This window comes from Erpetoichthys calabaricus, chromosome 3 (genome assembly GCF_900747795.2).
Source record: "Erpetoichthys calabaricus chromosome 3, fErpCal1.3, whole genome shotgun sequence".
NCBI classification, from domain to species: Eukaryota; Metazoa; Chordata; class Cladistia; order Polypteriformes; family Polypteridae; genus Erpetoichthys; species Erpetoichthys calabaricus.
In genome coordinates, this window is record NC_041396.2 from 26604450 (window position 1) to 26628031 (window position 23582).

At 41.4% G+C, this 23582-nt stretch overlaps 1 protein-coding gene across 1 annotated transcript in view; it reads left to right on the forward strand.

Annotated features, from left to right (window-relative positions):
- Positions 1-951: 951 nt before the first annotated feature.
- Positions 952-23582, forward strand: part of LOC114647841 (potassium voltage-gated channel subfamily A member 3-like) — a 72373-nt gene continuing 49742 nt past the window's right edge. Inside the window, exon 1 of the mRNA XM_051924434.1 lies at positions 952-4519. Coding sequence (XP_051780394.1) covers positions 1281-2855 — 1575 coding nt within the window. The 5' untranslated portion in view covers positions 952-1280 and the 3' untranslated portion in view covers positions 2856-4519. The remainder of the gene's footprint in view (positions 4520-23582) is intronic.

The window sequence follows — 23582 nt, forward strand, 5'->3', positions numbered from 1 at the left end:
TATAGTAGATCTGACCAAATTATATGGCAGTATGCAACCTAAAAATTAATTGATAGATTGATTGATTGATTGAACAATATCTCCTTATATACTGTAAAGGAAGACATGGATGGATTGGCAGCCCATCACGGACAGGTGATGTTTCATTACCTGGCTGGGAGGCTATCACACTAGATGGGGACAGTATCTATCTATCTATCTATCTATCTATCTATCTATCTATCTATCTATCTATCTATCTATCTATCTATCTATCTATCTATCTATCTATCTATGTGTCTGTCTGTCTGTCATTTGATGTTTTTCAACAAAAACTGCGCTGTAAAATCCTTTCCTTTGTAAAGGACTTTGCTACAGCACATTGCACTATGTCAGCTTGACTGATTGATGTAGATAGTCTAGTCTTTCATACTAGCAGTACTGTTAAATAATACGGGCTCAGCGTAATTGAATGCATATGATTTGGTAAAATCGTGTAACCAGTATTTCCCTCTTTCATGATTTATATCTAATATCCCATGCTGCTTCTGAATGCATTGACTCAGACATCACAAACTACCTGCTGTCTGTAAAATTCCTGTTGCAGAAATAAAACGGAGCCATCTCCACAAGACACGCACGCACCAAAGCAGACACAGGTTGCTACGCCTTTAGTCGCACGTTTTCCAGCACATGCACGTGCGGGGAATCTCAAATTATGAAGCCGGAGGTAGGCATCACGCGCGGAGATCAAAGACTAAAGTGTTTGAAATGTGAATTCGCCTGGCAGTCGTCAGGTTCTTCATTGTCTTGGCTGTACAGTAGCACGCCCACTGTGCGCGCGATCAGGGGAGACTTTCATCTCTTATTTATTTCCCCTCCCCCGAGTGGCATTTTCTTTTCTTTTCTTTTCTTTTTTTTATTTTGCGTTCTTTTATTTTACCCCACCGGGCAATTCTCTTTTAACTCAGATCACAGTGGGCAAGAGCCAGAAGGGACTCCGAGAAGAATGCGCGTCTCGGGGCTTTCGGTTTGGGATTTGATTGGGGAGAAGAAGCGTTGCGCACGGCTTTCCGGCACAGTGGGGCGGATGAAAAGGTTGTTTATGAAACTCCGGTGTGCGCGCTGTGGGGCGGGAATTCGAGATTGAAAAGTGAAGACAAAGAGAGAGAGAGAGGGAGAGAAGGAGAGAGAGAGGGAGGGAGGACACGCACAAGGAGCGGCGGTGCGCCGGCGAGCAGCTCAGCGGAGCTCGTAGGAGGAGGCGCGGCTTCCCCTGCACCTCCAAACCCAGCACATGTATGGACGACCACCTCAGCCTCCTTCACTCGCCTCCGCCGTCTTACACGAAGCAGAGGAAAAGCACCAACATCGTGAACCCGGGCTATACGGAGACTGAGCACGACATCATGACAGTGGTCGCCTGTGACAACATTCTGGAGGAGACGGCGGCGCTGCCCGGGCATCACTCTTTGGATCGCTACGAGCCCGACCATGAGTGCTGCGAGCGGGTGGTCATTAACATCTCCGGACTGCGCTTTGAAACTCAGCTCAAGACTTTAGCTCAGTTCCCAGAGACGTTGTTGGGTGACCCTAAAAAGAGGATGCGCTACTTTGACCCCCTGCGTAACGAGTACTTTTTTGACAGAAACAGACCCAGCTTTGATGCCATCCTTTATTACTATCAGTCCGGGGGGCGCATCAGGAGACCCGTTAACGTCCCCATTGACATCTTCTCCGAAGAAATCCGATTTTATGAACTTGGAGAGGAAGCCATGGAGAAATTCCGGGAAGACGAAGGCTTTATCAAAGAAGAGGAGCGTCCTTTGCCCACTAATGAGTTTCAGAGACAAGTGTGGCTACTGTTTGAGTATCCCGAGAGCTCCGGGCCAGCTCGGGGCATCGCAATTGTCTCCGTTTTGGTCATTCTAATCTCCATTGTTATATTTTGCCTGGAAACCTTGCCCGAGTTTAGGGACGATAAGGAGTACCCCAGCCCCATAGCACCTGTTATAAACGGAACAAATCCTTACCTGTCCAACAGTTTTACAGATCCTTTTTTCGTGGTAGAGACGCTTTGCATCATCTGGTTTTCTTTCGAACTGCTCGTGAGATTCTTCGCTTGCCCTAGCAAAGCCACGTTTTCCAAAAATATCATGAACATCATAGACATTGTGGCCATCATTCCATACTTCATTACCCTAGGGACTGAGCTGGCCGAAAGGCAGGGCAACGGTCAGCAGGCCATGTCTTTGGCAATTCTGCGAGTCATCAGGCTGGTGAGAGTTTTCCGGATCTTTAAACTCTCCCGGCACTCGAAAGGGCTCCAGATTTTGGGACAGACTCTGAAAGCCAGCATGAGGGAACTGGGGTTGTTGATTTTCTTCCTTTTTATTGGGGTCATCCTTTTCTCTAGCGCCGTCTATTTTGCCGAAGCCGACGACCCCACCTCTGGCTTTAACAGCATCCCCGATGCCTTCTGGTGGGCAGTGGTCACCATGACGACGGTTGGCTATGGAGACATGCACCCCGTCACGATAGGTGGCAAAATTGTCGGGTCACTGTGTGCAATCGCTGGTGTGCTCACCATCGCCCTTCCAGTGCCTGTCATTGTATCCAATTTTAACTACTTTTACCACCGGGAGACGGAGGGAGAGGAGCAGGCGCAGTACCTGCACGTCGGCAGCTGCCAGCACCTGTCGTCCACCGAAGAGCTGAAGAAAGCGCGCAGCTCGTCCTCTTTGAGCAAATCCGAGTACATGGTGGTGGAGGAAGGCATCAACAGTGCTTTCAAGTCGTCCAACTTTAAAAACAGCAACTGCACACCAAACAGTCAAAACTATGTGAACATCAAAAAGATATTCACTGACGTTTAAAAGGGGCAAATGGCAGTGTTCATCACACTCTAAGCCACTACTAATAATCGTGACGTGTCAGTGCAATTATGTTGTGTGGAGGCGACGCCATACCGTACCGTAGGTAAAACTAAGTGTGTCCTGTCCCAGTGAGTTCAACTCCATTCGCTGTAGAGCCAAACATTTTACGGTTGTTTTGCTACTTCGTTAACGAGATCCATGTTCTGCCTTCTTATCCTGAAAAGCGGCACAAATCACAGTAGGCTACTAATAAGGCCGGCTGGGTGACATTTATATATACCAATTTCTATATACTTACAGATATGTACATGGATAGATTTATATTTTTTTGTATTCCCGTTTTTTCTTTCTTTTTGCCAAGTCGATTTAGGTGATTGTATTCTTTTAGTGATAATTCTCAACGTAAAGTGGGCATTTATTTATCGAGTCTGTATTTCAAGTGAAAGGCGTCAATGCAACAGTTTAGAAAGCAAAAGAAAAACGCGACATATAAGATAGGCTGCCAGCGTATTTCACCTCCACTCACTGACATTTGTTCATGAAGGGTACAAGTCTGTCCAATCCTTATCGCGTTGTGCGCACAACTGGAAAATTACGTGTATGTGGTAATAAAACTTACAGTCTAATGTAGTCGTCGACTTAGCGTCCTGTATGTGTAAAGGTCTCAATGAAAACGTTAAAATTTAGACAGTAATAATCAAATATATATAAATATATATATATATGCGTCGCGATATGTTTATTTTTTTTACATGCACATTAAAATCCCCACGCATATGTAATTGTTGAATTGTTGCCTCAAGATGCATTTGTTCACGTAAAAAGAATGTATATTGTAAGTCCCTCCACTCGCTGCTTAAATCTACTTGTAGATGATCAGACTGGGCAAATGGGAAAAGCGCCTTCGATTGCTTTTGTGAGTGACCTGAGCAAGTATTCAAGAATTGCTACGAGCGAGCAGCGGACGTCTCAAGAATGAAGATGACTGAAGCCACACGCCTTCTAGCGGATACCACTAATTTTGCTTGGAGTGATGCAGTCGCTATAGCAACCAAAGTTTCCTGGGTAACTCCCCCCTCCTCTTTTCGTCCTCATGTTGCCATGGCATCTATTTCTGTTTCCACAGCAACCTTCCAGATGGTTCCGAAGGCTGCAAAAAAAAAAAAAGGCTGCTGAAATGATAAAACGCACAGTGAAATCTTAAGTCTCCACAGGCAACAATGAGAAATGAATGCAACTGTATTTGGCAGGATACACGGGCATACCAATCATCTATATAAGGGTGTTACAAGTGCTCAGTTTTAAGTTACCCTATCAAACCAGCTTGTGAAATTAAAGTTGGAAGAAAAACAGGAACAAAAAATCAAATCAGATATTAAAGAGTAAGCCCAAGAAAAACAGCAAGCCATTAAGAAAAGTTTCACAATACCCAACAGCAGATTCCAAACTGTTACAATGAAATTGATTCTGATAATAAAACTAAAGAAACGGGATATGCCCTTCATTACAAGATATGATAATGCCACAGAAGGAAACAATGTGACTGAAGCCATTTGCCAAAGCACAAAATGAACAGTGAGGCTCGATAAGAAATGATGGAAATAAGCTGGCTGCTTTACACCAATAAATCACCAGAGGCTGCCCTTCTCCGTCAGATATCAAAGGTGAGTGTCCTTAAGCGATGTGATCAACTTTCTGTGCAATCTCTATGGGGTTATAAAATCTTACCTCACACACAAAACAAAGCGACTGAAGTCCAATACAGTTGATTTTTAGACAGCTTTCTTTACAATTACCAATTTGTGACATTTAGCATATAATGTTAAACAGCACAGAAAATTTTTAAACCTGATCGTGTAATCCACAGTAGGGGCGAGGGTGTAAGGGAGGAGAAAACTGTGGAACAGGTGCCAGTCCACTGTAAGACCCCCTCAAAAAAATGGGTACAGAACCAATTTAGAATCAATACTTAACAGTCATTGGGATGCAGGAGAAAAAAATGTAGTATCAAAGAAAGAAACACACACACACACACACACACACACACGCACACACACACACACACACACAGATTGTTAGAAAATACAAACTTCATCCAACAAATGATTAGGTTAGGGACTTGAACCCAGAATGCTCAGTCAGCGTGCTGTCACACCTCCCACAATATCAAAAAATATTTAAATAACTGTATACACAATGTCTCCACACATGCTCAATGTGATTATGTATTGAGTTATGCGTAATAGATAATTAGTAACTGAATAACATCTTTATCCAAGGCCACTTACATCATCTGAGAAATATAATGAGTTACATTTTTTGCTTTTGATTTTCCATTTAGAGCAGAGCCAAATGAACTGACCTGTTCAGGGTCACTCAGTGCTAGTAGTAGGGTTGGAACCCATAGCCTCAAGATGTCAAGCCCAAAGCTTTACCCACTACACCACACTGCCTGCATGCTGCAGCAAACCCTGCATCAGTTTTGGTCCTTCTTCAGAATAGTCTACTTTTCATTCTTGCTTTTATTCTGAATTATAATTATTGCTCTTACTATTATTCATATAATGGTGTTGTAGGGACTTGTACTACTGCTTCTTAGCTCCTGGGGTTCCAGGGGTTCAACAATCACTTTGGTAGCTGGGTGAAGTCTCCAGGCATTCTCTTATTCTATTGGCTGCAGCCACAATGCAAAGACTGGCGTTTTGTGATGATTGGTAGTTCTACATTGCCCTGGCGTGTGTCTGTGTGTGATTGTTGCCATTCATTGACTGTCACTGTGCAGCATCTGTCATGCAAATTCAGCCTAAGCCTTTTTTGGCAGCATCATCCACAAGGCAGAAAGTATCCCTGGAAGGGACTCTGCAATTATTATTATCATAAAATACTATAAAATGTCATTCCATGACCCACTTCATCCAGTTTAAAGCTGCTGAAGCCATTATGATGATGATGATTATAAAATGACATTGTGAAACCCACTTAGTCCAATTTAGGGATGCTAGGGGAATTATTATTATTATTATTATTATTATTATTATTATTAAATAGCATTATAAAACCTAATTAATCCCATTTAGGGCTGCTAGGGGCATTATTCATAATAATAATAATTCCCTTAGCAGCCCTAAATTTGATTAATTAGGTTTTATAATGCTATTTAATAATATTATTAATAATAATAATAATAATGGCGGCACAGTGGCGCAGTGGGTAGCGCTGCAGCCTTGCAGTAAGGAGCCCCAGGTCGCTTTCCGGGTCCTCCCTGCGTGGAGTTTGCATGTTCTCCCCATGTCTGCGTGGGTTTCCTCCTGGTGCTCCAGTTTCCTCCCACAGTCCAAAGACATGCAGGTTAGGTGCATTAGCGATCCTAAACTGTCCCTAGTGTGCGTGTGTTTGTGTTTGTGTGTGTGTGTGTGTGTGTGCCCTGCAGTGGGCAGGCACCCTGCCCGGGGTTTGTTTCCTGCCTTGCGCCCTGTGTTGGCTGGGATTGGCTCCAGCAGACCCCCGTGACCCTGTGTTAGGATATAGAGGGTTGGATAATGGATGGATGGATAATAATAATAATATTATTATCTATCGCCATTTAATCCCTTTCAAGGTAATTTAGGCTGGAAGAAACCCTGGACAGAGTGCCTGTATTATTATTATTATTATTATTAAATAACATTGTAAAACCTAATTAATCCAATTTAGAGCAGCTATGGGTTATAATAATAATAATAATAATAGTAATAACAATAATAATAATAATTGTCTACCCCCATTTAATCCAGTTCTAGGTAATTTAGGCTGGAAGAAACCCTGGATGGAGTGCCTGTATAGTATTATTATTATTATTATTATTATTATTATTATTATTATTATAAAGGCACTCTGTTCAGCATTTCTTCCAGCTAAGACACCTTGAATGGGATTAAATTGGGTAGGTAATGTATGAATAATAATAATAATAATAATAATAATAATAATAATAATATACAGGCACTCTGTCCATGGTTTCCTCCAGCCTAAATTGCTTAGATCTGGATTAAATGGTGGAGGATAATGGATTGTTATTATTATTATTATAAAATAGCATTGTAAAACCCACTTAATCCAATTTAGGGATTCTAGGGGCATTCTTCTTCTTCTTCTTCTTCTTCTTCTTCTTCTTCTTCTTGTTGTTGTTAGTAGCAGGAGGGCTTCCACCTCCCAGATTCAGTGCGCTGTGTTTGAATCCTGGCCTGGACGTTCTCTGTGTAGTTTTTACATTCTTCTCATGTCTGCATTTGCTTTTCTCCTCCCACATCCCCAAGTGTGTAGGTTAGATGAACTGTGGAATCTACATTAATCCAGTTTGTGTGTGTGATTGTGTGTGTGTATACTGTACATGATTTTGTGCCACAGCCTACTGGCACAGTACCCATGGCAGGTTTCTTCTTTGTGTCCAATCCTTTCAGTGAGATGAAGGGGCTTTGAGAATTCTGTTGTATTTATTATCTGTCTGCCCATTTGCTTAACCCTTAAAATCCCATTTCAGTTTTGCAGGCGATTGGACCCCATTCTTGATTCTAATGGGTACAAAGCAGCAACAAACTATTGCAGGCAGTGCTTAAATAATAATAATAATAATAATAATAATAATATTAATGAAGGCAAAAGCTTGCCTCCTAATTGATGTTGGTGTCCTACATGATTCTAATCTTCTAACAAAAGCAGCCAAGAAGATTAGCAAATATTGAGATCTGGAGATCAAAACCAGATGAACATGCAACTGCAACAGGAGAACAGTGCCAGTTGTCACTGGAGCACACAGAACCCTGAAGGAGAGCTTTAACAACTGCCTCAAATGGCTACTAGGAAAGCCTTGTGCAAAAGAGCTACTCTTAGGGAGTACACACTATCTGAGACAGTTTCTCATGTAAAGTGCCACTTCGGTCTCTTATTGAGACCCCGGTATCCTTGTAAAGACCATCTTTAAGGTGGTGGATTATAAATGATAATAATGAAGATGAAAATGACGACAAGACAACACGGTAGCACCATGTCTGTGGAGACTGCACCCACTCCACGTCTGCGTGTTTTTTTTTCTCCATGTGTTCCTGTTTGATCCCAAATCCCAAAGACTTGCACATTTGGCAAATCTACCCACAGGTGTGATTGGTTTCAGAACCTTGTCACTTTAAAATTGGATTAAGCACGGTCAGTAAATACATGGATGTAAACATTCGCCTTATGCTATGTTGGTAACTTGCTAAAACAAGTCGCCCAGATATTATTTCCTGACAGTAACACATTTATTCCGCCATCTCACTTTCTCCCACTTTATATTTAGCATTTATTGTTATATAAAATATTATTCATTGCCAGCCTTTTTTTTGAATAAAATGCAATTAAATAATAAATACATAAAAACACAAATACTTAAAAGCATGTTCAAAAACTAAAACTCTAAACTGTAATTTCCCTTTATGCTGACTTCATGCAGTGGTGATAAATAGCAGGCAGTGCGGTAGGCCTTAAGGCTTTGGACTACAAACCCTGAGGTTGTGTGGCCATGAGTGAGACACTTCACTTGTACCAGGGCCGGATTAAGAGCTTTGGGGGCCCATAGCACATTTCAAATTTGGGGGCCCTTTTGGTCTGCATCATCTGAAGTTTAGATTCTGAACAGTTCAAACCAGACTAAATAATTATTTTACTCTCGATTATAATAAGAATCTTATAATATTTATGTGAATTTTATGTGTTGGGCCCCTAAAGTTTTGTTGTGTAAGAAATATACAGTTTGAAAACGTAAAGATAATATTTTTAAAGACCAGTTTTTCAATGCTACACTTTTTCATTAAATATTGGGTCCACCATTTGGGGGCCCCCGAAATTGCGGGGCCCGTAGCATATGCTACATGTGCCTATTGGTTAATCCGGCACTGACTTGTACAAATGAAACTGAACCAAAAGCATCTCAGGTGTTTGAAGTTGCCTTGGATAAAGCCATCAGCTCAATAATAATAAGTAATTAATACTCGTACATAAATGAAAGTTGAAATACATACCCGTACATTTGGCACGTGTCTAATAAGCCATCGCTCATGTTTCCCGTCATCTTCTTTAACACTAATCGCCCCTCCATGCTCCGTTGGGCCACTAGTGTCTGAGGCCTCAGGCATTCTGGGGCAGGTTTTCTTCAAGGACTCCTCTGTTTTTGGCTCCATTCATCCTTCCCACAATTCTGAGTAGTTTCCCTGTCCTGGCTGCTGAGAAGCACCCCCATAGTATGATGCTGCCACCACTATGATTCACCATAGGGATGATACAAGCCAGACATAGCTATTGGAGTTCAGCCTAACGAGTTTTATTTTTGCCCCATCAGACCAGAGACTCTTTTTCTATGTGTATGCAGAATCCTTTACACTATCATATGCTTTTTTTACTCAAGGCTGGTTTTCTCTCTGGCCAATTCTACCATAAACACCTGCTTGATGGAGTGCTGCTGAGATGGTCCTCCTTCCAACAGGTTCTCCCATTTCAGCAGAGGACTTTTGCAGCTTGGTTAGAGTGACCAATAAGTTCTTGGTTACTTTGTTGAGCAAAGCCCTTTCTTACATCTCAAGTGCTTTAAGTCGCATTGGAGTAGTAGGGTGTTGTACTGTGTTAGCCATAACGGATACAATGAGAAGTCAAGCAAAATGGCACTTTTTGTTGGCTAACTGAACAGATTACAATATGCAAGCTTTCAATGGAGCTTAGGCTGAAGAAGGGGGTCTAAGCTGCCTCAAAAGCATACATACTGTAATCTGTTCAGTTAGCCAATGAAAGGTGTCATTTTGCTTGACTTCTCATTGCAAGTCGCCTTGGAAAAAGCCATCAGCCTTTTAAAGTAGTTAATATGTAAATGAAAGTTGAAATTCGTACCTATAAATCAGGCAGGTGTCTAATAAGCCTAACGGTTGTATTTCACGTCATGCTTTTAAACACTGTAGCAAAGGCGCTCTATATGCACCCAACCCGACACAGATTCACATGGAGGCACGTGTAAAATTAACCAAATATTTATTTTTCTCTTCACCTGTGGGCGCACGACTTCCCCGTATCCCAGAGGCAATACACAGTCCCAAGCATAAACCCACACAATACAACACTTTTTCTCTTCCTCCACCACTCCTTCCTGGCAACCTCATCCTCCTCCTCCCGACTCTGACTCCCGAAGTGGTGGCTGCTGGCCCCTTTTATAGTTCACCCGGAAGTGCTTCAGGTGCTTGATTGCCGTGTTCCGGCCACACTTCCGGGTGTGGTGAATACGTTGCCAATATGGGCTCAGGAGTCCCACCTGCAGCACCCCCTAGCAGTGCCTGCGGTGACCCAACAGGGCTGCACCCAACTCCAATTCCCATGGAGCCCTGCGGGAAACCGAGGCACCGCTCCAACCCAGGGGGGTGGCCATCTAGCGTCCAGGGGGATGTATTGCACTGTCCAGGGCTGCTCCCCCTGAATATAGAGTGCAGGGGCGTCCCGGCTGGGCATGGACCCCGGCCGCCTGCCACAACACTAATCACCCTTTCATGCTCCCTTGGGCCGCTAGTGCATGTTGGGCACTCCCCAAAAGCAGAAGTTGGTGTTAAGTCATATCATTCTTAAAGACTGCTTAACTAATCACTAATAATATTAGTTGCGTCTTGGTAAATTTATCATATAGCTCCTTAGATGTATTATTTTACTGAAGTCCTGATGATTATTGGTTTAGCAAAATATTTGGTTTGCACATTAATTTGAGATTGTACATGTCATGAATTTGTCAGACCGTAATTTTCTACAATGGGGATTTGAAAGAAATGACTTTTCTTTTCTGCATGATGCTATTATGACCTGTAGGGAGACACACCTGCACGGCAAACACCCCGTCAGAATCAAACCACACAGTCATGGGTTCAAGGAAAGACGTTTTTAATTTAAACAATACCTTTGACAGGTTTTTATAGACAGACTAAGGGGTTCGCCCCCTGCTCACTTTGCTCACCAACCCCCCAGGCCTGCACTACACGCCAGCCACTTCACGCCTCTGCCTCTATGAAGAGGGGGGCTGAGCACACCCCCAAGGAGATGCGGTCGCTCATCCGAGACCCCCTCTTAAATGGGAAACACAGTTTTTTTTTTTTACCTCCTCTTTGCTCGATTAGCTGCTGACTTGCTGCTGCTGCCATGCTGTGTGATATGCATCTCACGCGGCGCTTCAAACATTTAAAGGCCTGTAAAGCAGCTCTCCTACTGTTTGTTTTTTATTTCCGGCCCCGGGCATAGTTAAATCTCTTGGCACAAGTCTCATCTCACGGGACCTGAGTTCTTGATATTTTTTAGTCTATAATTTAGAAACGGAATAAGAATATGAAAATCTAACAACATCACATTAAAGTTTGATAAATTCTGAAAAGAATAATACCAAACATATATATGTAGGTTTTAAAATAAGCCCGATTTAAAGCGTGACAAAAAACGTGACAAAAAAAGTCATATAAAATCGTTGCACAAAACCGTTGCACTTTTAGACTTAGGATTTTATATTTATTGAGAGTAGATAAAACTGTTCAATTCTGTTCCATTTTGCTTTGCTTCGTTTTTTTCCTCTACTTTACATTTTCGCCTCCACTCTTCTATGAGCAAGCCTTGTTCACCTCCTCCTGACACTGACCCCTGATGTAGAAGGAGGTGACTTCTTTTATGCTTCTGTTGCCACAACACTGCACGTCAGTAGTAGCTGGGCTGTTCCTCTTCAGCTACCTCGTGTTGTACGCAAGTACCCCAACACCCAACATTGCTGCCCCTCCGGACTACAGCTCCCAAAAATGCCCTGCAAGTGTACAAAAGGGAGTTCCACCAGAGGGATGCCGCCATCCTGGGTATAGGGGGAATATATGGCGGCAGGAAGCAGTCTTTCCTTCTGTCCTTATGTTGTGGCCTCCTGGCTGGAAAGGTACCAGCAACCAACCTGGCTGGGATGTGTGTCCTTCCGCATCTCATAATGGCCTCCTGACTGGGAAAAGGTACCATTAACCAACTAATGGTCATATGTTCATGTCCTTCCTGGCCGGGTAAAGTAACCATCCACTATGGCCAGTAGGCCAGTCCATCCATGTCTTCTATGACTGTGTAAATATTCAATTTACATTTGAGTATATTGCTCTGTGGTCAAAGAAAGCTTCATTAAAATAAAATGGCAATGTGAAGAATAGGATGCATCTGTCTGAAAGTCATTCTCTTGATTCATTCCTCCATTTGTTCTCTAAACTAAAGGATTGCTAGGATTGAAAACATATCCTGCCACTGTGCTTAAGGTAGGCATCAAACCCAGGGTGGGCTGAATGGGGCACTAGCCCATCACAGGGCACTCTCTCACACTTACTTATAGACACGACAATTAAAATAACATTTCACTACCCTATAATTGGAATAACTAACTTTAGGTAATAGAAGGATGGAGGAATTAACCTGACATGTTATGATTTTGCTGTGGTGGGTTGGCACCCTGCCCAGGATTGTTTCCTGCCTTGTGCCCTGTGTTGGCTGGGATTGGCTCCAGCGGACCCCCGTGACCCTGTGTTCGGATTCAGCGGGTTGGAAAATGGATGGATGGATGGATGTTATGATTTTGATAATAAACTGGATTATATGGAGAAAGCCTATAAAAACACATGGAGAAAGGACATCGACCAGACAGGAAAGTGAGCCTGTGTAACTGAAGAGGTGAGGCAGCTCCTCTTACCACTGTTTCACAGTGCTGCTCATAATTCATCTCAATTACTAGGAATTCCATTGTACTGATCATTCACAATAGGCTATGGAGAGACTCTCCAGCTTTAAATTTCTGGGAGTCACCATCACAGCAGACCTCTCCTGGGCTGACAATACTTCAGTGGTAGTAGACAAAGCACGATAACCTCTCTGCTTTCTGAGAAGGCTACCCCCTCCCAGAAGCTGTTGGTCAACCTTTACAGATGCACTAAAGAGAGCATCTTGACTAACTGCATGACAGCCTGGTACACTAGCTACATCAAAACCACTGAAAAAGCCCTGCAGTGGGACGTACAAATAGCACAGGACTTTGTTGGCACCAGGCGGAGGGTTGGAAGGTCGCCAGTTCAAATCCCATAAATGCCAGAAGTGACTCTACTCTGTTGGGCTCTTAACCTGCAATTGCTGTGTCCTGGGTATGACATTAACCTGCATCCAACCCTGCAAGTAAGCCCTCCAACCTGCAGGGAAAAACCTGGGGGTTGCTGACAGAATTGGCACTCCAGCCACCATAAAAAAACTCACACTGGTTCTATTCCATCTGAACTAGTGTGGTGCTGTGGTGTCACCCATCTCATGGCTACATGTGGGTCCTAATCTGGAATCTTGAGGTGGTTTGTCATGTGGTGGGTGTGACAGTGCATTGTATCAGCACATGCTCCTAATCTCTCTCTATTGTTGGCACTAAACTGCCATCTCTTGAACATCTGTACAAGACTCGCTGTTTGAGAAGGGATAAAAACATCATCAAGGAATATCAATCATCCCAGACATAACTTGTTTAAGCTCCTCCAATTAGTCAGGCACTTCAGATCAATTTGTTCACACACAAACAGACTAAAAAAGGTTTTTTTCCCAACTGCCATAAGCGTGTTGAACTCTAACATCTCCTCAGTCTGAGATAATGTTTCGCACTATTTGCCTTTTGAAGTTTAAATGCACCTAGGGGTTGCTACAAAAGTAATTTTGTTGTGTTACACAATGAAAATAAAATGATTGATTGATTGATTGATTGATTGATTGATTGATTGATTGATTGATTGATTGAACCATCCATGTTCTCTGTCAGATATTTAATGAGAAAATTTATTCTGGTTCTAGAATGTAAAAAAAGAAAATGTCAGTGCTTACTTAGGAAATTGCCCACTGTTCGATTACCTGGATCTGCTGGTTATTAATGGTGATTGGTATTCATAATTAAACTACAGATGTTTTAAAATGAAATAACTAATAACTGTGAGTTATGTTATTTCTTATTGAGTAGCATTGCACTTGGACTTTGGGTCTTCAGTGGCTGGGGTGCCTCGTGTCTGCCATTTGTATGCCCTCTCCTTATTATGCTGCAGTTCTTGCAGATGCTGTGAAACTGACTACCATCTTGGAATTGTTTTAGTGTCAGTACATCTACTGTAGGTGTGCAAATAAATGTGTCCAGAGTGCCTGTTTCTGGAGTCTAACTTCAAATCCTGATCCAGTTATAGCGTATGTTGACATTTACGGGAATGTCTCAAGATACAGTGGATTCAGAAAGTATTCAGACCCCCTCTCTTTGCATTTTATCGTGGTGTAGATTGTCTGCGGAGCCTTGTGGTCCTGCTGTTCCTAGACCAGGTGGTGATGCTTCTTGTCAGGATACTTTCGATGGTGGATGTGTAGAACTTCTTTAGTAATTGGGAGGGCAGCCTGAAATCCCTGAGGCATTAGAACACTCTAGATGAGAACAGGCCAATTAGCCCAGCAAAGCTCAATAGTCCTATCCACTTATTTCTTCTAAAAAACATCAAGTCAAGTTTTAAAAGTCCCTAACGTCTTACTGTCTACCACACTACTTGGTAGCTTATTCCAAGTACCTGAGGTTCTCTGTATAAAGAAAAACTTCCTAATGTTTGTGTGAAATTTACCCTTAACAAGTTTCCAACTGTGTCCCCGTGTTCTTGATGAACTCATTTTAAAATAACAGTTTCGATCTACTGTACTAATTCCCTTCATACAGTAATTTTAAACACTTCAATAATGTCTCCTCTTAATCTACTTTTGGTTAAACTGTATAGGCTCAGCTCTTTTAATCTTTCCTCATAATTCAACCCCTGTAGCCCTATGTGTAATACTTTCATTTACTGACATTAAATTTAATCTGCCACAAATCTGCCCAAGCCTGTATGCTATGCAAGTCCTTCTGTAATGATATAACCGATTCCAAATTATCTGTTAATCCACCTATCTTGGTATCACCTGCAAACGTAACTAGCTTGTCACTTAGATTCCTCTCTATAAAGCATTTATATATAGAGGGTGTCCCAAAATTCACGCAAGATTTGAATTTGGTGCCATTTGTGCGGTAAAGTGTTACCAACGAAAAAAAAAAAATACAGCGTGACAGCTCACAGTTCAGGGATATTAAAAATGGAGCGCTACACGAAAGAACAATGCGTTGTTGATCAATATTTTAAAAATAATGAAGGTTTGGCAGCTACAGTTTGCAATTTTCGTACAAAATATGGTCGGAATAGTGATTTAACTTCATCAACTGTGAAGAGATTAATTAAATAATTCAGGGAGACTGGATCAATTAGTGATCTTAGACACTCTGGCTGTCCTTCAACAAGTCGTTCAACACAAAACATCGAAGCAGTTCGTGAGAGTGTTGCTGAGAGTCCAGGAACATCAATTCGGCACCGTGGTCAAGAATTGAACATTTCCAGAAGCTCTCTATAGCATATAGTGGTAGTGCTGCTGCTTTGCAGTAAGGAGACTGTGGAAGATTGTGGGTTCGCTTCCCGGTTCCTCCCTGTGTGGATAGCGCTTTGAGTACTAAGAAAAGCACTATATAAATGTAATGAATTATTATTATTATTATTATTATTATTATTATATCGACAAAAGAGTGCGTATGTGCCAGCAAAGCTGTGGAGGCCATTTACCCGATATGCCATTCTATACATAACCCTATACTGTATACTTTATGAATCAATTAAAAATTTACAGTTTTTAATTAAAAACCTGTGTTCTCTATCAAATTAACTTCTATATTAAAAATAGCAGCAGCCCTAGCACTGGCCCCTGTGGAACACCACTCTTAACATCGGCCAATTCTGATGAGGTTCCTTGCACCATCAACCTCTGCTTCCTGTGTCTCAGCCAATTCTGCACCCATCTAAAAACATCACCCTGAACTCGCACTTCTTTTAATTCGATGCCCAACCTCTCATGTGGCACCTTATCAAATGCTTTCTGAAAGTCAAGATAAATAATATCATCTGCTCCACTTTGATCGTCTCCTTTTGTTGTCTCTTTATAGAATTCCAGCATGTTAGTAAAACACAACCACCTTCTTCTGAACCCATGCTGACTGTCCTTGCCAGGTGTTGCTCAATCTTATCCTTAATAATTCCTTCCATTAATTTTCCTGTGATGTACAGTATGTTAAGCTTACTGGCCTATAGTTGCTTGGATCTGCCCTGTCACCCTTTTTATATAAGGTGGTACAGATGTTGGAGTATTTTCTTCACCAAGATGTTGATGTGCTTAGACCAGGTTAGATCCTCTATGACATGGACTCTGAGGTATCTGGAACTGTCCACCCTCTCTACCTGAGTGCTGTAAATACTGAGAGGGTGCTAGCGCCTCTGCCATTTTCCCTCAAAGTCTACAATCAGCTCCTTTGTTTTGCTGAAATTCAGTGTGACAGATCCAGCACTTTTTTTGGGTAAACCTGCTGACTGTTTTTAGATATCAGGCCTACCACAGCTGTGTTATTAGCAAACTTGACAATGATGTTAGGGCTGTGTACAGCTGTGAAGTCCTACGTGTGGAGAGAGCACAGTGGTGGACTCAGAACACAGCCCTGTGGAGCACTTGTGTTGAGAATAAGGGATGATGAATTGAGGCCTCCTACTAAAACCACCTTGGGTCTGCCTGTCAGGACGTTCAAAATCCAGCTGTACAATGAAGTGCTCAGCCACAAATCACTGAGCTTGGTGATGAATTTAGAGGGGTTTATTGTGTTAAATGCAGAGCTATAGTCTATAAATAGCACTCACGCATACAGTAGTTCCCTCTCTCTTGCTGTCCTGGTGGGCCAGTGTTGTATGAAGGAACTAGGTGATGGTATCCTCTACTAGAGTGATATGTGACATGTCCTTGAATATCTGAGTGGCTGACAAGAAATTCTTGGCTATTTGCAGGCAACCAAAAGAAAAATGGATTTGACTAATGGTTCGATTTCTTGATCCTATGTCCCAGAAAAATCCAAACTCACTGAAAAATTATTTTAACAATTAAAAAAGAGAGAAAACTGTTGTTTCATCTTGGTAGAACCCTATGTTTCACTGCTTTCCCTTTTTTGTACTCCTCATCGTGTGGACTACCTTAAATCTCATAGACATACCCACTGTTTATAAGGTGTTGAAATTTAGCACTTCTTCCCACCTTCCCTTCTACATCTGTAACCTCAGGCAATTTGATGGTGTAAAAGGACAAGCAGGAGTTAAGTTACACATTTTAATAATGTATTATCGATAATATTTATAAAATAATAATAATGAATCAGAGAACATGTAAATATTGGCAAACCATAATCATATAACCTGATGCTAGATGTGTAGTTTCAGGCGGCACATTGATTTGAAGTTACTCAAATGTCTCTGGTCAAGTCATCATTTCTAGTCAGCTTTCTTCATAACAGGCTGTATGCCTTTCCCAATATGGCTGCCAAGTTAATCTCCTCATTGTGTTCTCTTCATGACCATGGTGTGAGAGTGAGAGAGAGGGAGGGTTAAAGCAACCAATTTTATACATTCCTGTCCAAATCCTTAGACCAATAGGGCATCACGGTACAGAATAGCCTCTGATTTTAAACCGATCTCAGACAGCCATACTTTAGACCAATGGGTGCACACACTGTCTTTATACGCCTGCCCTCAAGTAGTGGATAGACTTATAGACCCCCCCCCCCTCCTATTTGTTTAGCTAGGTAGTTTAAAGGCCTTCCATTGGGGGTTGGCTAATAGAATGTCCTGCACCGAATCCCCCATGCCAAACCAGTTTGAAGCACCTTCCTCAACCCTACAATAAATCTCACATCTTAAGTCACTTCTAAAATCTCAGGGGTTGGTTAGTCAGACATGAAAGTACAACAAGCCTCATAAAGCATCAATAAAATAATTGGTATGTCAACCTTATAAATAAAGACATACTAAATATTTATCAAGTTATGTACTCTACCGCAACCTTGATGATATTTTGCAGTCGGAGATCACAATCTTAGTGGCAGTCTTGGCAGTTGCAGCTTAGCACAGATAGTAGAATGTCTGACTGCAAGTCAGGAGCTTTGTGATTCCAGCTCTGCTCGTATCCATCTTTTAATCTTTTACCCTGCGTTGCTCTTTATTGGTTCACAAGCCTGACCTTCTCCTGGGCATTACACATTATCACTCATTAGCCAAAAAAGCCACAGAAAATGAAAAAGGATGATCATAACAAATATGGATTAAAGCCCCATCTGAGTTTGGTGTTCAGTGTGCACCTGAGGCTTCCATGTTAGGCACTAGCTCCCCAGAACCCTGAACTGGATAAGCAGGTTTGAAAATAGATGAACACTAAAAAGAAGAAAGAGAAGAATAGTCTATGTGGAAACAGTGGAGATGGAAAAGAAAACATTGGAAAAACAATTCTACATTACCATCTATTGTATGATTTTCAGAACTCGATTTATCCATAACAGGATCATAGAGAGATGCATTTTGTTCAGACATGATTGAGCAAAGAACAGGACTCGACCCTGGAGGCGACTTCATTCCTTTGCACCCTCTTTTGTGTGTTTGTCATTCTTTTTTTACTTTTTGTTTAAACCTGCTATTCAAAATAACTCATGAAGATAAATGGCTGATCACTGCTCCCTCATGAATCCAGTGCCCTGGGTTTGAATTCCATGGCAGGTCACTTTCTGTGTAGTCTCCACATTCCCCCTTAGTCATTTGTGGCTTTTCCTCCAGTACTCTGGCATTCCTCCCAAAGCCCAAAGATGTTGGTGTTAATTGGTAGTTCAGAATTATCCTAGAGCAAAGATTAGTTTGGTTGTGGATGTGTTTGAGTGGGTCCTGTGATGGGCCGATGCTTCATCCAAGGGTGGTTCCTGCTTTACACCTGATGCCGATGACCTTGAATTGGATTACATTGGTTTGATAACATCAATCTATGTTACGATCATCTAGAGTTTACCAGCAGCCATACTTTCTATACTTCATGAACAGGTTATCCTCCTGATGTTAAGCGTGTTTGGACTTGTCTTGTATCTGGATGGGAGACCATCTAAGAAAAGCTAGGGTTGTTGCTGGAAGAGGTGTTGGTGAGGCCAGCAGGAGGCACTTACCCTGTGGTCTGTGTATGGATCACAATGCACTGGTGCAGCGACACAGACACTGTGTTATAAATATGGCACCGTCCTTCAGATGAGACATATCTCTTCGGTCATTAAAGATCTCTGAGCATTGTTCAAAAAAGTGTAGGATTCATCCCGACATTCTGGCTAAACTGCCCATTATAGACTCATCCATACTAGCCCCTTCATCACCCCCTTTCTCTAACTGGCTATCTCTCTCACCCTTTCACCACCTAATAGCCAATGCATGGTGAGTGTACTAGCGCAATAATGGCTAGCATTGCATCATCCAGGTGGGTACTACACATCGGCCCGCTGTGTGTTTCTCGGATTCGCACAAATAAATCGGTACTGCAAGCGAACTGTGATAGGTGATAGAATGTGATAGGTAGAATACTCAGAGGGGACTGAGCGGTCTCGTGGCCTGGAACCCCTGCAGATTTTTTTTTTTTTTGCTCCAGCCGTCTGAAGTTTTTTTTTTTTTTTTTCTGTCCCATCTGGCCATCAGACCTTACTCTTTTTCTATGTTAACTAATGTTGTCTTATTTTAAATTTCTTATTTTGTCTTTTATTTTTCTTTTATTCATTATGTAAAGCACTTTGAGCTACTTTTTTGTATGAAAATGTGCTATATAAATAAATGTTGTTGTTGTTGTTGATACACAACGAAATGAGAGAAGTCGCAAAATCAACCGGAAGGTTCAAGCAAATTATAGATAAAAACCTGATCAAAATCCGTTGTGAAAAGCGGGCAGAGAGACATTGGATTTTCAATATTATATATTAGTAAACCTTCAAAATAATGTGCAGTTAAAGTCTCAACAGCATTCTCTGCATTTATGGAGCTTAGTAGAGCCTGATAACTATAAGAATCTTCACCAAGCAGCTCTGGAAATGTCTGCTTTGTTTGGGTCTCCATACCTCTTGTGAGTCTGACATGAATGTCATGAAATCAAAGTTCAGAACAAGACTGAGAGATGAACATTTAAATGATTCCAGAAGAGCAAACCTCAGTGGCTACACTCCACCATACACCTCTCTTGTTGACTCCATGCAGTGCCAGTCATCTGACTAACTAAAAAACACATCACACGTGCAACTGGACATGTGAATAAAGTGAAACAGTGACATGGAACAAAATGATAAATGAATAAGTCAGATCTGTGTATTTGGATTTTTTTTTTTGACAGCATTCATGTTTTAATTCAATAGAGTGAGATACACTAGAAAATACATACAGACATACAAAATGCACTTGCAGGTGAACTAAATATTTTTTGTGATGTTTTAATGCAAAATGTGAGTTGTGGACACCAACATTTTGTAAATGTTCAGGCAAAACAAGCTTATTCAGTTTGTTTGGGTTGAAATAAACTATGAGAATAAACATTAGAAAACATGAGTAGCTCTCGGCCATTTTCATTTTGTAAAAGCAGCTCTTAGGGAAAAAAGGTTGGAGACCCCTGATGTGGAGAAATGGGTAGTCTGTGATTATGTTGGGGTACGAGAAAGCATAAACGAGGTCAGAACAGCAGATGGGATAGAGAAAGCTTTAAAGTGAAGGTGGGGCTGCATCAGGGATCTTTGCTTTGTCGTGATTATAATGGATGTGGTGCCCAGAGAAGAACATTGCCATGGAAGCTGTTGTATGGTGATCTTGTATTGATAGAAGAAAAGGGAAAGGGAAATTGAAGGAGAAACTAATTTGGAAGCAAAAAGCCATGAAAATAGCCATAAAACCAGTACGGATAATGATAATGTCTTCTCTCTCTATCCCTTCTGTCTTTGTCTAGTACATTGATTATTTGTAATTTATATTCTATAAAGTCATCTCCTGCATATTTACATGTAAATATTTGGGTGTTTTTCTAATAACCTTTATGTGTAATAATCAATATAGAGTCCTTTTATGTAGTGTGACTGGCGGCAGGCATGAGCTGATGCATAATTCATTATCTACTTTTAGGGGTAATTTTTGTTTTCTTTTGTCTCATGGCTGAATATTTTTTTCAAAACTAGGGGGCATTGCTCGCCGACCCCCCGTGTTTGGATTTCCGGATACCCACTTTTAAGATTTTTTTTTCTTTGAATTGTTGCTATTTCATTAGTTTCACTTTTATTTTAGAACTTTGTTAAAAACAATATTTGGAATCTTTCGAGTCCCAACATGCTGAATCTTTTAAATGAGGTCGGTGAGACATGTGTTTAATGCCTTTGTACCATAATTCAGGATAGGTTCCTCTGTTTGGAATTTCAGCACAGACAAAACGATCGACATCATCAGCAGTTAATAATTTTTTTTGCAAAGTAACCAATAAATGCATGTGAGGTAAAACACGTTTTTGAAATTCTCTGACTTAAACTTCAAAGCCTTACAATATTTACATACTTCTGACATATCACTTATGTCCATATATTCGATCTCTATTCGCCTTTTCATTATTTCTCCGACTAATAATTTCTCTTTGTTTGCGCTAATGTGATGTTTACTTTCTTTGTTTTGACACTTTCATTTTTTTCTGCTTTCATATTCTGTATCTTGCTCTGCATGTGTTTCGTGCCTATGTTTTCTTTAGAGTATTTTGAATTCCAGTTTTCATTTTCTCTAACCTGCTCTGCATGTGTTTGGCCCCCTTGTTTTTTAACCTCTTTATGGCGTTTCACTTTGTTTTTTACTCTTTGTCTTTTATTTCTGACCTCGCTTTGTCCTGCTTTTTTTTCAATGACACCTGGTCCGTGGTGATTATTTTCCCTTTTTTTGAGTAATAATTTCTGTTTGTTTGTGCTACTGTGATCTTTACTTTCTTTTTTACTTTCTTTAACTTTCTCTGCATTTGTATCGTACCAACTTTTTTTTTGGGCCTTTCGAATCCACCGTTTTCATAATCTCTAACCTGCTCTGCATGTGTATAACAGCAACGTTTTTGAACGTCTTTATGAAGTTCTACTTTGTCTTTTAATTCTGAGCCCGATTGGATGTGTTTTTTTTTTCCAATTCCACTTGTTCCGGGCTGATTATTATTTTCCTTATTTTCTGAATTTGCACCTCGATTATTCTTTTATCGAAATACACTCCAACGCTGTTGAGTCTCTTTTCTCCGCGCTGCTAATTCTTCTTCACTTAGTCGTCGACGTTTCATCTATAACGTATTCTCCTTAAATTCTTTATATGTGCTGAGAGCCCTGGATCTGTGTGTGCTCAAAGCCTTTGCACGACTGAGTGTTTTGCTGCCCGTGGTCTTATTTGATATTGGTTGTAAGTAGGGCATGTCTTGCAAGAATCTCATGTTCTACGTCCCCGCGAGACGGTCCTGAGTCAATCTCTTGGCACAAAGTCTCATGTTTAAGGTCCCCGCGAGACGCTCCGTGGCCAATCTCTTTCGTCTTGCGGGTCTTTTAAGTGTCATCCGTGATCTTCATGTCCCTAGTCTTTCTCTCCCAGGATTTTTTTTTTATAATTGAGAGAAAAGTTTTTCTAAAAAGCACACAAAGCAATGGTTTAACACACAAATCAACATAAAATACTTATTTATGACTAATGTCACTCTGTTGTATGTTTCATGAATCTCTACAGTATGTAAATTCACATACTTGTTTGTCTCATCACTCACAAGCTGAAAGACGTTTTTAGGAAAAAAAAAAAACTTCTTGAAGTAGTCGAGTGGCTGGTAATCCGTCGTGTCCACTGGCATGCCATCTCGTCTGAAGTCCAGTTGCCAGCTTGCCTCCCACGGATCTGTCTGTGCAGTCCTCCCAGGATGAACGTTGCTGTAGGCACATCATCTGCACGATCAGCTGATGGAGGTGCCTGACTTTAGTTTTCGATCACCAGATCACTTGCATCAAAATTGTATTTCGATAAACAGAATCTGATTCAGCAATAATATGCAAAAAATAAATAAATAATACGCACAGAGTATTTTGCTTTACACATTGGCATTGCTCTCTCACCCGATGTTGATGCTGTTCTAGACATTGTTTACTCTGTGCTACCCACGCACACACAGGGATTCGACGTCGAGTCAACGATTATAACAGTCCTCCGAGCAAAAGGATTCTACCTACACTATATTGCCAAAAGTTTTGGGATCTCCCCTCCAGATCATTGAGTTTAGGGGTTCCAATCACTTTCATGGCCACAGGTGTATAAAATCGAGCACCTAGGCATGCAGACTGCCTCGACAAACATTTGTGAAAGAATGGGTCGCTCTCAGGGGCTCAGTGAATTCAAGCGTGGTACCGTGATAGGATGCCATCTGTGCAAAAAGTCCATTCGTGAAATTTCCTCGCTACTAAATATTTCATGGTCAGCTGTTAGTGGTATTATAACAAAGTGGAAGCAATTGGGAACAACAGCAACTCAGCCATGAAGTGGTAGGCCACGTAAATTCACAGAGCAGAGACAGCGCCTGCTGAGGTGCACAGTGTGCAGAAGTTGCCAACTTTCTGCAGAGTCAATAGCTACAGACCTCCAAAAGCTCAAGAACAGTGCAGCGTAGAGAGAGAGCTTCATGGAATGGGTTTCCATGGCCAAGCAGCTGCATCCAAGCCTTACATCACCAAGTGCAATGCAAAGCGTCAGA